We start from the raw sequence: 15673 nt of genomic DNA, 5'->3' as shown, positions 1-15673 counted from the left end.
ACTAGTAGATCTCACCCTCTCATGTCTAGTTTTTATTCGTAGATTAGAAAAGGAAAGCACACTTTTTCCTGTTTTCTCAGCTCCAAATTGCTTTCTCAGCTTTAAATGAATTAATTATTAAACTGAAATAGTTGAATAAACTGAAATGAAGAAAATATTCTCTGTATGCCTGCAGAAGAGCTACTGCTACCACAAGCTTGTTGAGCATTTTGGTAAATTCTGGTTTCTGGTGCTTAGCTTCTAGTAGTTCAGTGGTTTGACTTTCTTTAAAATTTTGCCAGCAAATGTGTTGTGTTGAATATTTATTTAATTTGGGATTTTAATAGATTATAATAAGGTTAGGCATTAATATAGATTTCCGTAATTTCAAATGTAATTTTAATTAATTTAAAAAAGAAAAATTTATTTTATTTAAATTAAAAAATCCAATTTAAATTAGAAAACTGATTCTAAATTAAAATATATATTTTTAAAAAAAAATTAATTTTTTTGCCATCGTGCAATCTTTCGTCAAAGAGAGAGAAGCAAAATGCATTCAGTACGTTCTCTGTTACAAATTATTCACCCAACTGTAATAACAATGATTACCTCAGCCTCGGGTATTTCCTGCAGAATTTTATACGACCATCTGAGGTTAATGGTCCTCTGTTTTGTTTTGTTCAAGTTGTCATCTCCCAAGCTGATCAGAAAGAGTAGGTTAAGTTTGAATCCTAACCTGAGTATAGTGTATGTTACTGAGATATTTGCTACTTATTCTATACTGGTATGTGATTCATTTTAAAGTCAGTTTATTGCTCTTTGCATAATTTTGAAATGGAATAGATACAGATTTTAAATGTGAGTTATGATCATGAAATGCTTCTGTTTCTGTCTTATTTATTATCTAGAGCAGAGGCAGGCAAACGATGGCCCGTGGGACCATCCTGCCCAGCCCCCGAGCTCCTGGCCCGGGAGGCTAGCCACCAGCCCCTCCCTCGCTGTCCTCCCTCCCCAACAGCCTCAGCTCACTCGCTCCAGTGCAATGCTCTAGGTGCTGGAGCTGTGAGCTTCTGGGGCAGCGCAGCTACAGAACCCAGCCTGACCCAGTGCTCTGTGCTGCACAGTGGTGGCATGGCCCGGCTCTAGTCAGGTGGCACGGCTGTAGCACTGCCAGCCACCAGTGCTCCAGACAGCCCAGTAAGGGGGCAGGGAGCATGGGAGGTTGGGCAGAGGGCAGGGAAGTTTGGGGTGGTGCTCAGGGTGGGGGTGTGGATAAGGGTTGAGGCAGTCAGGGAACAGATAGGGGGTAGGGTCCTAGGGAGGCAGTCAGGGGACAAGGGGCAGGGAGACTTAGATAGGCAGTGGGGAGAGGGGGTTGGATTTGGTGGTGGGGGTAGTCAGGGACAACGGTTCCAGGGGCAGTCAGGGAACAGAGAGAAGGGGTATGTGGATGAGGCAGGGGTCCATGGATGGGGCGTTTCAGGGAACGGGAGGGTTGGATGGGGAAGGAGTCCCAGGGTGTGGAGGGGCAGATAGGAAGTGGGGGCCGACCCACAACCCCCTCCCCTAACCAGCCCTCCGTATAATTTACAAAACCTGGTGCGGCCCTCAGGCCAAAAAGCTTGCCCGCCCGTGATCTAGAGAAACACAGTGAATGAGGAAATATCTTTTATTGGACCAACTTCTGTTGGGGAAGACATGCACTTTTGAGCTGATGCAGACCTTTTCTTTATTGGACCAACAGGCGTTAGTCCAGTTAAAGATACTGCCTCACCCACCTTGTCTCTCTAATATCCAGGATCGAACACATCTAAAACAACACTGCATGCAACAATGGAAGTTATTTGAGTTCTAATAGTTTGAGGAGGGAGGTTGTTCCCTCTATTACTATTTTAGTATGAAAATAGTCTCTGTAGTTTACATTGTGGTATGTTCCAACTGGAAGAAGAGACTTTGGCCAGATTTACAGAGTTTTTGTTCCAATTTAACTATAGTGATTAGAAACTAATATTGTTTCAATTGGTGTCATCCCCTGGTATGACCGTTAAGAAAATGAAAAGGTAGAATTTGCATAATACAGTATAGCAAATTGCAACAAGGCTCTAAAATTGTGGGATCCCAAATCAAGCAAAGCTCCGACCTCCTCCTTGAAAACTGTCCATGTGATATTTCAGACTTATGCAATATTTGATACAGCCCTGTTCACAAAAGTGCCCTTAGGTGAGTTTTAATTATTAAATGTATGGACATGTGCACTCACTCTCTTTCTCTTTGAAAAAAAATCAAAAACAGCATGAGAGATTTAGCTCAAACTTTACACTTCCCCCACCCCACCCCCCAAAAATCTTAAGACACCAAACCTAGATAGGATGGCCAGATGTCTCAATTTTATAGGGACAGTCCTGATTTTTGGGTCTTTTTTTTTTTTTTAATTAGGTTCCTATTACCTCCCACCCTCATCCCAATTTTTCACATTTGCTGTCTGGTCACGCTAGAAAATTTCAGACCTAAAGGTTAATGTTGCAGAAGGATTATAACACCCTCTCTCTCCCAGATCTCATGTGCTTAAAGGTGGACAAAAGTGCCCATAACTTTAGAAAAAGCTAATGGACACCTGCTACAATCACATTAAATTTCTACTATGAAATCTCCTCACCTACTATTTTTATACTGTATTTAATTGTATATGGTTTAACAGAAGTGTCTTGAAGTTTCCATTTCTGTTATATAGTTCTCCCTGATAATCAGTGGCACTTCTTAAAGGCCAGAATCTGCAGCCTTTACATTGAGTAGTAGTTACATGCAAAAATAATCCTCCTGAGGTGAAAGAGCTACTTACACTGAAGCCATTGAACTGTTCATGTGAATGAGTTGTCTGCAGTGTGAAGGGGTGTAAAATCAGGCTGTTGGGTGCCCTTCTCTTCTGGAGCAGGGCTACTTATTTGGTAAACAAGGTGAGTAGCTGTTGGTGGTTAATGGCTAAAATGTGGTTTGTAATTTGACCTTGGTGTCCACCTCTTTTCCTTTCCAGAATTGGAAGGCTTTTTGATGGCACGGAGCCCATTGTTTTGGACAGTCTCAAGCAGCACTATTTCATTGACAGAGATGGGCAAATGTTCAGATATATCTTGAATTTTCTACGAACATCAAAACTCCTAATTCCTGATGATTTCAAGGTGAGATTTTAAGTGACTTAGTGTGTTTGAAATTATTCTGCCAATGTCTCGCCTCCTTAGAGGAGATAATTTGGGAGTATAATTTAAATAGTCTATGAGGCAGGAGTGGGTTTTGGAGCATTTGACGATGCTTTTAGTCACTTGGCAGAAGTAAGCTTTGTCTCACTAAAGTGACATCTGTTGGCCTTTTCTTGAATTGTATTAATGCTAAACTTTGCCTTCCTGACCATAGCATAGTATGCATGCTTATGCATTAAACTATATGACCTCTACAGAGAGGGTTCCCTATCAATTCTCCTTCTTCTCCTTCAATTAAAAGGACTCCATCCTGTGATCACAGGCTGACACTGGAAGAGTGGTGTGTCAGTCCTGACAGCCAAAAGTAAATAATGTTAAAATGTGTATAATGGGTGAACTTCAGAGTTTCATTTTCCCTTAACACCTGACAGACACACATGTGACTCGTTCTTAGTGTGTTAGCTGAGAAATCAAGGGTGAGTTCTTGCAACCTCATTATCTAAACCAGATATTTATCAGTCTGGACTAAGCTTTTTGAGAGAGAGAGAGAGAGAGCGCTTTTAATGAAAATTTTGAAAATCTTAGAACTTCCTGTGTGGGAGGAGGGTTGTCAGTGAAATGCAAGCTGGAGGCCATAGATCGGCTCAGAAGGGATCTTTATCATCCTTTCTCCCTGTGAATGTACATCTGAGTATTCAGTGTGTCTCGCCATTAGCTTACATAAGGAGACATGACATTGGGATGGGATAGGAAAGGTGACATGGAAAGCAGTTTAGAATGTTCTGTAACCTTTTGTTCATCTTTAAAGCATGTAATATATTGAGCTCTTTTGAAAATCTGGCCCTAATTGTCTATGTAGCAGGAAAATTAATTTGCCTGACTGGTGAAATGAACATTAGTTTCAGTTTAAGAGCTATATTGCAGCAACCTTTTGAATAATCTCTGGTATCAACACACTTATCCATTTTTATTCATGACTAGTATAGACCCACCTAAGTAACATAGATGTCTAAAGGCTGCCTTCTTCATAACATTAATAGTTCACTCTTGCAGAGTAGTTTAATACATAATTATATTATAACTCTGCTGAAAATTAAAAAAAAAAAAAAAAGCAAGCTCTTGATAGCACATTCACTGTGGTGTTCAGAAGGTCCCTTCCAGTCACATTTTGAGTCTTCTACAAAGACGCATATTTAAAATGAATACCTCTCCCTCTTCAGGACAGATGCTTGGGTTAGTTGATGACTCTCATTTAATTATAAACGCAGCTGGACAATTATCCATTTATCACGTGCCTATTAAGCAGTAAGTCTATTGCTCAATTTCAGTGCAATATGGACCTTGTTACTATTGCTCCTTTGTTGTCATTACAGTCCTCTGTCTTCCCTGATTCTCACATTGGTTTTCTTCATACAGACATTTTTTTCCCCCAAATACAAGAGCAACAATAAAATAGAAATATAAAATTTGGAAGCAAGTAAACTTAAGAGCATCAGTTCTAAATAATTTCTGTACTTGATATTGTTCAGAATGCATTTTCTATTGTGTTTGAGGCAACATAACAGAAACAATACTGTAGACAAAAAGGGATATATTCAAAATACTTAATTTTTAAAATGCAGTAATATATGCAAATCATTATGTAAATATCAGAATCATTTTACTTTTAAAAACATTGCTGTCATCCTCATTTACATGCTTATACCTGTTACTGTCCCTGCTAGTATTGCTGTAAGACATGATGGATCCTAATGATGGATTTGCTGAATCCTGATTTAGTTCTGTTCCATCTGTTCAATGAGGTCGTCATTTTATGACATCACTATGGAGATAAAAATTTAGAGAAAGGTGGACTGTGACAATCTGATGTGGTCCATAATACACACTTCAGAAAAAAAATGAAGGTAAAAAGCTTTTTTCTAGGTATTATTTCAGTCAGTAGATTTTAAGAGACCGTTTTTGCTTGTTCCTTAACTGTGTATGTAGTAATTATGAAACGTGCAGAAGGGGTTTCAACTCTCGACCTATCCTAGCCTCTTTGCCAGAATAGCCGTACACATAAGCAGCTACTGTATATTCACAATGCATCTTATTTATCTTTCAGGACTACAGTTTGCTATATGAAGAGGCAAAGTATTTTCAGCTCCAGCCCATGCTAGGTGAAATGGAAAGGTGGAAACAGGATCGGGAGACTAGCCGTTTTTCAAGGTCCTGTGAGTGCTTGGTGGTGCGTGTTGCCCCAGATCTTGGAGAGAGGATTACACTGAGTGGCGATAAATCTTTGATAGAAGAAGTTTTTCCAGAAATTGGTGACGTGATGTGTAATTCCGTCAATGCTGGCTGGAATCACGACTCGACCCATGTCATCAGGTTTCCATTGAATGGATACTGTCACCTCAACTCAGTTCAGGTACGAAGTCGTGAGTGCATCATTTTAAAAGTAGACCAATGATTGATTTTGTGCCAATGGACTGACTCTCTTTACCTTAACTCTAGAAGGTTTCAGTGGGCAAAAGCAATTGGAGACTTTGACTAGAGGCTAGTAAGATTAAGTTTAGTTCCACAGGTTAGGGCTGACTTCCTCTAATTATTTCACATGTATCTTTTCCAAACATCCTTGCAAAAGAACAAACATTGCTGAAACAAATTACTTTGAAAACTATGCAACTTCTCCAGTGTTAGTCAAGTCTTTTGTGTTTGATCAGGAACACCCTAGTGCATGTGTTGTGTTGCCATATATGCTTTGTGTTGGATGTGAGATCTATTCTTTGTTCTTGCTCTGTGAAGAAACATCAATGAGGACATGTCTGCTTCTGAGAAAATGGGCATATTTCTTTCAGGGTCCATGGAAACATGCTGATTTCTTCCTGTTCTTCTTTCCATATTTCTTCCATTTTATTAGGAAATAATGAGAAGCAATAGTACATAAAGTGAATAGCCTTGGTGTAAAATATATCTGTCATGAAATGGCTGAGGAACCCTGGGAGATGAATTTTAGCAGATCTAGAGGAAGTTTGTAATAAACCAGTTAGTTACAGTGTTATCTTCCTCATCCCCTGGGTTGGTGACAGTAAGGAATTTTCTTCTTTTAACAACTGCACCATATTCAACAAGTGTTTGGAGGTAAAGTACCTTTCAGTTCTGGAATTTTCATCAATACCTTTGTTGTTATTTTATTTAGATGCACCCATGCAATGCTTTAGGCACAGATACTTTGTATCTGCAAAAAAATTCTAAATTAGGCCTACAAATTTTCCTCTCTCATTCACCCATCACTATGCTACCTATGTAACACTCAGTGACCATGTCAGATGAGGTCAGTCCAGCTAAAGACAGATTAGGAATAATTTTTCTGAAGTAATTCTTCTTCTTCGTCAAGTATATGTTCCTATAGATGCTCCGATGTAAGATGTGCGCACACACCTGCACTCTCAACCAGAGATTTGAATCAGCAGTGTTCTATGTGTCCACGCCTGCACACTACACAATCTTGTGCTTCAGAACAATGGTATGTAGGGAGGAGCAGAACCACCACCATTCCACTTCCTTCCCAAATGCTAACCTCTTGAGACGGAACAACTGAAGTGTCCACTGCTTCCTGGAAACTATTTCTGTTTTATTTATTCAGTATTTGTTTTGGTTTTGCTTCAATATTTGCTTTCCTTTTTAAATTTTGCACAAATTTGTGTGTGTTTGTGACCGCCTCCACCCTGGGTTCCTTGGCATTGTTTCCTTGGCCTTTCTCATTGGCTTTACTTCTGGGGCATGCCAGTGGCTCTGGGATTCAAATCCTGCCAGACCTGTAATAGAATTTTCATCAGACTGACAAGCATTCTAGGAGTCTTTGGTGTGTCAAAGACTCTCCCATCCCATCCAAGTGCAAAGATACACAGGGATTAAAAGCATGTTTCACAAAGAAAGGGAGGCAACATTGAAGCTTCTCCTCATGGCAGACTCCTTAAGGTCTGTGAGGTCCGAGTCCTTCCGCCCTTCCCCCCAGTACTTCAGAAGTGACTGAGGTTGTTTCAGAAATGAAGTATTCTAAGAAAAGAGAGCCTTCCTTGTGAGAGAACCTCCAGAAAAAAGGATAGTTCACCTCCTTAGAATGGATCCCAGGGAGACCTCATGTCCCATAATGAGTACCTCCAAGGCTCGAACAGACATTGGCACAGAGGCCTTGGTACCACCTAAGCAGAGATCCTGTTCAGATTAGCTTGCCAGCAGACAGTTCTGATAAGCACCTTCCCCAGCACCATCTTTACATAGGCTGCTGCCTCAGACTCTGAAAGGTCTGGGCAGGGCTCTTCCTTAACTTACCATCCTACGCTGCTTGAAGTGTACCCTAGCAAGAAATCACTAGAGCCCAGAAGGCACTCTGGGCTTTTTGAACACAAATATCCCTGGGGACTCTCCCCTTACCCACCTTATTGGAATCCCTGGACCTTTTAAGGGCACCAATTCTATAGGGTTCTTGCCCAGAAAAAGCCATGTTTGGGCTTCCCACAGGTGCTGCAACAACCATTGGCATGGCAGCTACAGTCCCTGGTACCACATTTCTCCTCAATATTGGAGGACATTCAGGAGCTACCTGCAGAAGAGGAGACACTTCCTCACACAAATCCTCATCCCCGATGGTGTGGTGATGCTGCCACCACCAACACCTTCCTATGCAGACAATTTTACGGTATTCCGGGACCTAATGAAGCCACCTGCAGAATCTCTTCAAATCTCCTCAGAGGAGGTACAATATCTCAGCCCTCTCTGGACATTCCATGCGTCCCCCTCCCCGACCCCCAAGTAAGAGAGTTCTGCCTGTTAATAAGGCGCTCTTGTTTCTAGCCTGTAAATTATGGCAGATCCCTGCCACTCTTGCACATACCTTCAAATGGACAGACAAAAATATTTATGTATGAGTAAAAGGGCTGGAGTATTTCTTCCCTCACCCCACCCCCTCAGGTCCCTTGTGGTGGACAAGAAAAACCGCCAAAGTCACTCAAGATTAACACTCTTTGACAAAGAGGCTCAATGCCTAGACCTCCTCAGCAGGAAGAGTCACTTGTCCGCTGCTCTTCAGTTTTGAGTAACAAATTGTCGCACCCTGATGCCAAAATATGACTTCAACAACTATTCAAAATTTTCTCATTTTATTGATCACTTGCCACAAGACAAGAGGGAGCAGTAACAAGCCCTCATTTCCAAAGCCCACTAATCACCTACATTCTTTTGCAGCACTTGAGAATGGTGACTCTGGCTATTATAATCCCATCCTTGAATCTAGGGGGATGGTTTACTTCCCTTGACATTCAAGACTTGTATTTTCACATTGCTATGCACCCTTCCCTAAAACATTTTCTACATTACATCGTCAGCTTAGAACACTATCAATACTATGTCCTTCCCTTCTAATTCTCCATGGCCCCACGGGTCTTCATGAAGGTTCTCTCAGTACTATTGGCTTCCCAAGGGGTGTTTAGCTCCGGAGGTCATGCTTCACCTCCTGCCCTCCTTCCCTTCAGCTGCAGAGTCTCTGACTCTGTAGTTGAAAAGGAACTGTAGCAGCAGTGGGTTCACTCCTCCCTATATATCTTCACTCTGAAGCACAAGGACACATAGGTGCTCAGATGCAGACCCGCGGACACTGTCGATTCAAATCTCTGTTTGATTGTGCATGGTGGAGCACATATAGGGAAAAAACAAATTGAAGAGCTCGAGTTACTGGAAGGTAAGTAGCCTCTCTTTTTTTAAAAATGTATTAGAAAGTTGAGGGGGGATGCAATGGTATTTAAAGGAAATCTAATTAAGACATTCTAGCAAAGTCTGTTAGCAGCACTGTGCATTATTTGTTCTTCACCTGGATCACAGTTTACAAGAGGTCACAGTTTGGCTACTGCAAGTTGATCATCCTTCACCAGTAGTAGCAGTCTTGGTTTTTTTGTTGTTTATTTTTACCTTTATTTACTCTCTTTGCAGGTACTTGAGAGGTTGCAGCAAAGAGGATTTGAGATTGTTGGCTCGTGTGGAGGAGGGGTGGACTCTTCCCAATTCAGTGAATACATACTGAGGCGAGAACTCAGAAGGACGTCTCGTGCACCCTCCGTCATTCGAATAAAGCAAGAGCCTCTGGACTAAATGGACATGTTTCTTTATGCAAAAAAAGGACGTTACATGTGCAGTTTGGACACCTAACAAGTCCTGGAACTAAAATTGAATAAAGACGCCTTTGTATGAAATATAGAGACCACACCTGAATTCATATGGGAGCATTTGGAATAGTAATAATAACAACCTCAAGGTGTAATTATATGTCAAAAGATAGGACATGCAAACAAAGGAAGGGGGAAAAATGGGTAGGTAAGGCTGGTGCTGTGATAGCCATTAAGTGTCCTAGGCCTTCTTTAGGCCCACTTAACGGTAAACAAGCCATTACCATCGGGGGGAGACAAAGTACTCGTATACATTTTCCGTTACCAGAGATCCATCCACTTTCCCATGTGTACGTCTTGATTCAAGTTCCTTTGCGTTTGGGGGTTTATGTCGGTGTCTTTTTAGAGGTAACCAGGCAGGAGGACTTCAGGAAACATCCATCCATTGCAGTGAAAGCTAGTTGACTAAGATTATAAACATAGTCTGTACAGATGTCACACACTTTTATCTGCTCTCGCAGATGTGAAAAGTTATTTTTTTTTTTGGTTTTAAATGAGTTGAGTTTTTTGTTTTTTTGCAATGGGACCAGGATTAACACTTTACAGTAGAGTTGTTCTAGTTTGAATCTGCTGCTTTCCTACAATTTTTTAAATTTTATAATATATTGGATACAATAAACACTGTTTAAAATAATGAAGGTGTGGATTAAACCAACAAAAGCAAAAGAAGGTGAACTAAAATAATCAGTCAGTAGCTCACTCTGTTACGCTTCCCCTGGTCCTATTAGGTTGCAGAATAGTAAGTTATCTTGCATACAGTAAGCAAGCTGCAATCTCCAGGCATGGTAGAGTGAGTTACAGGAAATAGATGCTCTCATTGGCCTATATTGGAAAACCTGTCTGGTGCACCCTACATTGCTGGTTTACATTCAACACTAGTTTTTTAAGCTTTGAGTTTGAAAAGAGGCTCTTGTGACGGGACCATTTTCAGTAGTGGTCAAACTTAATAATAATAATCATAAAAGTTTGGCCCAGAGAACTCAGTCATGAAAATAATGCCAGGTAAATGTTTTGAAACCTATAACTAATAATAGTCACATCATTCCTTTTTAAACATGGAGTTGGGAGCTGTAACTCTGAATTACCTTGATGACTGTAAGTCAGAATGTTTGTTTTTAATGTTAATTTCCCTTGTTTAGGTCAAATAAGCTTCTGCCTAGAAGTGAGACCCTTTGGCTACACCATCAACCTTATTATTCTTATTACTAGGCAGTAACTTTGTACACAGTTATCTTGCAAGTTATTTTTATTGTGCAACATTTCATTGAAATCAATTGTGCACGTGCCCAGTTGATGTCAATTAGACTTTGCAAAGTAAACATAACGCGTAAATGACACTACTGCAGAAACTGTTCATGGGTTGATGATTTTATCACATAAGATGCACCAGCAACCACATTATCTTTCATCCAAAGTATGTCTTTATGCAATATTACACTATATGACTGTATATTACTATGGAAAATCCTATTGAATCAATGGTGCAGGCATTCCATTCATTTCAGTAAGATCTTGCTATTTATTTAAAAAACATTGTGAAAAGTAAATACTCCCATGTAACAAGATTTTTAATATAGTTCTGATAACTGAAAAAAGTAAACCATTTTTTCTGTTTTTTATTAACGTTTAGGAGAAGGAGGGATATTTAATATCTTCTTGGCAGTGCATCCCATTGTGATTTGAAATGAGCAGGTCATGGAACTGGAGGGGTGGAGCAGTGGGGGAGAGGAACTCCAGAAATCTAAGTTGGGTAGACAGTTATAAGGTTTTAGTTTCCTGCTGATCTGTAGGTATACACTTATGAAAAGCTTGAAGTAGCTGTATCATTTTTAAATGCTTGTTTTCGATTAATAATAAGTACTCCTCTTACAAAATAAATAAATTGCTTGTACTTCTCCTTCCTGCCCCCCCAAAAAATTAGTTGTTAGTTTGCACAGAGGTGGGAAAGGGAACATCCCAGGGCTTGATATTTGTATTTGTGCAAAGTAGTCCGAAATGGTTGAGAGTGAATCTGAAAAACTTGAATATACGTTATGGAAACTCTGCCAGGCTGTCTGAGTGTAGTGTTGCTACTGGGGCCTCTGCCTTATTACAATGCCTATCCTCTGGTCTGTGTAAGCACAGAGATCATTGGGGTGGATGGGAAACAGGCATCAAAAGAATTCACTTTATCTTTCCTCTTAAATTCTACTACAAAACATTTTTGTTACTGTGTTTTCAAGTTTCTAGGTTTTGTTCAGATGGAAGTTTTGTGGCTCTTTGTACAACATACCTGATCAGCTCCCTGAAGCCGGAGATAACTTCCTGCTCTTTCCAAATCCCTGAATGGCCAGATATGCTTTCACTGAATGTTCATTCATTAAGAATTGAGTCATACATCATTCTGAGACCCTGAATGTAAATGTCACTGCAATTATGTTGTAGTTATGGAGTAAGAGGTCACAGACAAAATAATGAGATGCAGGAATAAACAAAACATAGATTTTAGAGAGGAAACAGATTAGTTTTGTGCACACGAAGGTCACGCTTGTAACAATGTCTTTAAAATGTTGCTTAGAAAATCTGATCAGTAGACACATGAGCAACATATCCAGTAAGAGAAACAGAAAGGACGAGTATAAGGACAGCTTGTTTCTGGAGGCTAATAATTTTGCGTGTACAATAGGTTTATTTATCTATTTTTTTTTTTTAGTATGACTGTATTTTATGCCATCAGTGTGTGTTTTATTTAGCTATACCGAGTGGAAAAATTGCAATGAATGCCAGCTTCCAACTCTACATGTCTGGCAGGTTGATTAAGCAACTATCAAAGGGACTGCTGTGCATGTACTCTGAAAATGCCATGTGACACAGTCTTCCTTAAAATAAAACTTAGGGGGGGGAAAACTCTGACTTCCAAAGAACTGTGACGGCATTGTTGCTTTTTGAAAAGTTAACACTGGATTTTTACAAGTAGCTCTGAAAGGTTTCACTTCTGAAGCCTAGTACAGTTCTTTCCCAAATTCAACCTTAATATACACTGTGTAATGCAAGTCTTTGTATATAGGACTCTTGAAAGTCCCAGATCTGATGAGCCCCTAAACTGAACTAATCAATCCTCTCTCCCTTTGGTCAGGTGGAAAAACAATTAAGTCCCTATTTTAGTCACATTTGTAGAATTGCTACATATCAAAAAGTACTTGGTAATTCTGTTCCCCACTCCTCTTATAACAGGAGTTTTGCTCGGTTCCACTCTGCAGTTTCTTTTCCCAATTCATTGCCATGAATCTAGGAGAACGCTGAATTGTCTCTTTTAAACTGCACTAGTCAGTAGGCTCGTATTTTCAATTGTTGGCTAGCAGGGGCATGAGTAATTGGGAAGCAATTTGTGCGGGAGGAAGGGAGGGTTGTATCACACTGACATTTGATTAAGTTAGTCATGCAGCACAGTGAAGTTAATCCATAGGCTGAAAAGTCCTATGACTGAAGATGTAATAAAAGGCAGAAGGGACGTCAGTGGAGCCTGACTGGCTACAGAGGACCATCTGAAAGTATAGAAGTTGAGCAAGCCATTCAATTATTCTTGCTCCCATTATTATGCTAAACGTGAGCTGATTTTTAATTTAAAAAGAAATAACTTGTTCATGGACGCTGCATATTTTACATAGATCTTTTCAAATTGATTTATGCTTTAATTACAAGATTTGCATTCCCATGAGTGACTTATCACTTTAAAGTCCACATTTTTTAAAAAAGAACTTGGAATTCTATTGATCAATGTTTATTTTTTAGAGAAATAAAATAATTTACTCGAATCTGTCACTTCTTTACTGAGGAATTCTATATTACGAATCATTTCTAGTGGACAACTGATATTTGAATGCAGGCATTCGTGTTGCCTGTGGTTTATTTACAGTGGAAATGAAACCAAGAAACCCTCAGGGCCTTTAGACCAGTTGATTTTTCTCAGACTTCACTTTGAATGGCTTATTATTTCTTAGGGGCTGCAGGGATCACCAGCACCAAAATCAATACTTTGCATTAAGTCTCTGTGTTGTCTTTGGCTATTACCTCACTGAGCTGGTTATTCAGGCCCCCAGAAATAAACTGAGTATGTTGGATCAGATGTTCTGTATTTGAGATAGAAGCTGTTGAAATCAAATCACCGCCCTTCTTCCAACAAGATGCAAGATATATAGTTGAATTGATAATACAAAAGTTTCCTCCCAACATTTTATAGCTGTAACTTGAGCTAGAGCAATGTTTTCATATTAGCTAATGACTAACTTTAGTGTTTTATGTTAATATTAGCACTTGAAATTGTCCCTCTTTTGTTTGCAAAAGTAGAAATGTCCCGTGGGAGATTCTGGATACCTTTTTTGTTTTTTGTAAATATATATATTTTTATAACTTTCTTGGCCTGCAGTTTACTACGTTATTGTTGTTGTGCCATATGTCCATGAAATAAGAGAAATTATCAAAAGAAAATCTGAAGTTAGCTATTAAGAACCAGATTCTGCTCCCCATTGCTCACATTTGAATAGCAGTTTACACCTTAATTCATCTCTTTTGGATTTGATTAGACTATTTCATGGAGTAAGGTGCTGTGTAATGGGAGTAGGAGCTCAGAATCTGGGCCAAAATGATCAATTGACCACAATCCTGTATTTAAATTTTTTTAAAAAAAAGTTTACATTTTAATATCAGATCAGAGTGAAAGAAACACACCTTCTCTCACAGCAAGGTTTAAATATTGCATTCCTGACAATGCCTCCTATTTCCCCATTAGTATGAAAAATTTGCCCTGAAGTGACCAGCTCCTGTGTCTGTACGTGCAAGTCATGCTGAGCACGTGCAGAGCTACACTGGTCAGCTCTATTGCATTTAAGAGTACAGCTTTGATTAGCTTTCTTGGATGGATGGTGGTGGAGGAGGAAAGAAAGATCCATGTGATTTGTCTCTGTGCTCTGAGTTGGGACTGATAAATGAGATCATCTATAACACCAAATAGTCTTTCTGTTTCTGTTCTACTATGTAGCTTGTCAGTATTTTTTTTTTCCTGAGGAAAATATGTAATATTGGATGCCTGACGTTGCCTAGTCACCACTATTAAGCAGCCTGTAATTTATAGGTATGCAACATGTTAAGTATGCACCTCAATCTGGGTGTCAACCTTTTTTTAATCTATACATAAAGTCTACATTGACACTCTAGCTTAATGTACTGTTAGTTGTATTTGTTCTGATTTTCCATTCTATTACAGTCAAATTTATGGATTAGTGAGGATCAAATAAATTGATGTTTGATGCTTCAGTTGATTAATCCAGAAGAAATTACACTTGATATACAAATCAGCACATGGGATGCTAGTTAGATCTGTAGCAGCTGTTTCACTAATCCTTACAATTTCCTAATAAATAACATATTTCAGATTTGTATTTGGTGTCTTGCATTGAATACAGTTATTGCCAGATAAATGGTGAAATTGGTTGTGAATCTATTTGCCTTTTCCTCTGTATTGCATTTGTTCTGCTTGGGTATATTTGGGTAGCTCCATAGTAATACTTAACCTGCTCAGAAGATTGTACAAATCTTTAATTAAACATCTCCGTGCCTGTGAGGGAGGTAAGTGGTAGCATGCTCGTCTTACAGATGGGAAAGCTGAATTATTAGAGAGCAATGATTTGTGCGAAGCTGCAAGCAAAGCAGTAGCAGTGCCAGGATTCACACTCGGGTGTTCCTGGCACTGACCCACCATGCCATCACTGTCCTTTCAGTTTCCCTTCACAGCTATATTTGCAATACAAAACCACTTTGGGAACATTGATATACTATAATGTGGTTGGCGGCCCATACCCCGATTGGGGTGACGGGCGTGAGTGAGTGAGTGATTACTTTATGGTTAGCTCAAATGTGGCATAGATGCTTTATAGCCACTGCCTTTCGGTCTCAATTTTTAAAATAATTACTGTGTTAATCTTGCATATTCCCTTGGATTTTTTTCTTGTTCCAGTTTTAAAACAAAAAACCAAAGCGTTTAAATAACCTCTATTTGGTTCTGTATTTTTGTCCTCTCAGCCAGTTCTTTCATTAGTATCTATAATCTTCTATTTATGATATTTCAATTCCCTTCCATAGAACTGAGGTGGCATCGGGGTTAAAAAAGCTGTATAATAAGTGAAAGTGTTCTGGTAATTCATATTAGCCATCTGAAAAAAAAATCCAGGAAAATATGCCCGCTTAAAGGGATTACAGTTCAGTTTTGATTTTTGTCAATGACAGGAGTCTTTTAAAGCTACAGGTGCTAATAGATATGTT

At 39.4% G+C, this 15673-nt stretch overlaps 1 protein-coding gene across 3 annotated transcripts in view; it reads left to right on the top strand.

The window, feature by feature from the left end:
* The window catches only part of KCTD1 (potassium channel tetramerization domain containing 1), a 98470-nt gene extending 83679 nt beyond the window's left edge, over nucleotides 1-14791 (top strand). For all 3 annotated transcript variants that reach the window (XM_032799052.2, XM_032799050.2, XM_032799051.2), the window contains exons 3-5: nucleotides 3011-3155; nucleotides 5278-5583; nucleotides 9144-14791. In XM_032799052.2, coding sequence (XP_032654943.1) covers nucleotides 3011-3155; nucleotides 5278-5583; nucleotides 9144-9302 — 610 coding nt within the window. In that variant the 3' untranslated portion in view covers nucleotides 9303-14791. The remainder of the gene's footprint in view (nucleotides 1-3010; nucleotides 3156-5277; nucleotides 5584-9143) is intronic.
* Nucleotides 14792-15673: the final 882 nt, after the last annotated feature.

The sequence above is a fragment of the Chelonoidis abingdonii genome, chromosome 2 (assembly GCF_003597395.2).
Source record: "Chelonoidis abingdonii isolate Lonesome George chromosome 2, CheloAbing_2.0, whole genome shotgun sequence".
NCBI classification, from domain to species: Eukaryota; Metazoa; Chordata; order Testudines; family Testudinidae; genus Chelonoidis; species Chelonoidis abingdonii.
The sequence above is the reverse complement of the archived record's forward strand: the minus strand, read 5'-3'. Positions and strand labels throughout refer to the sequence as shown.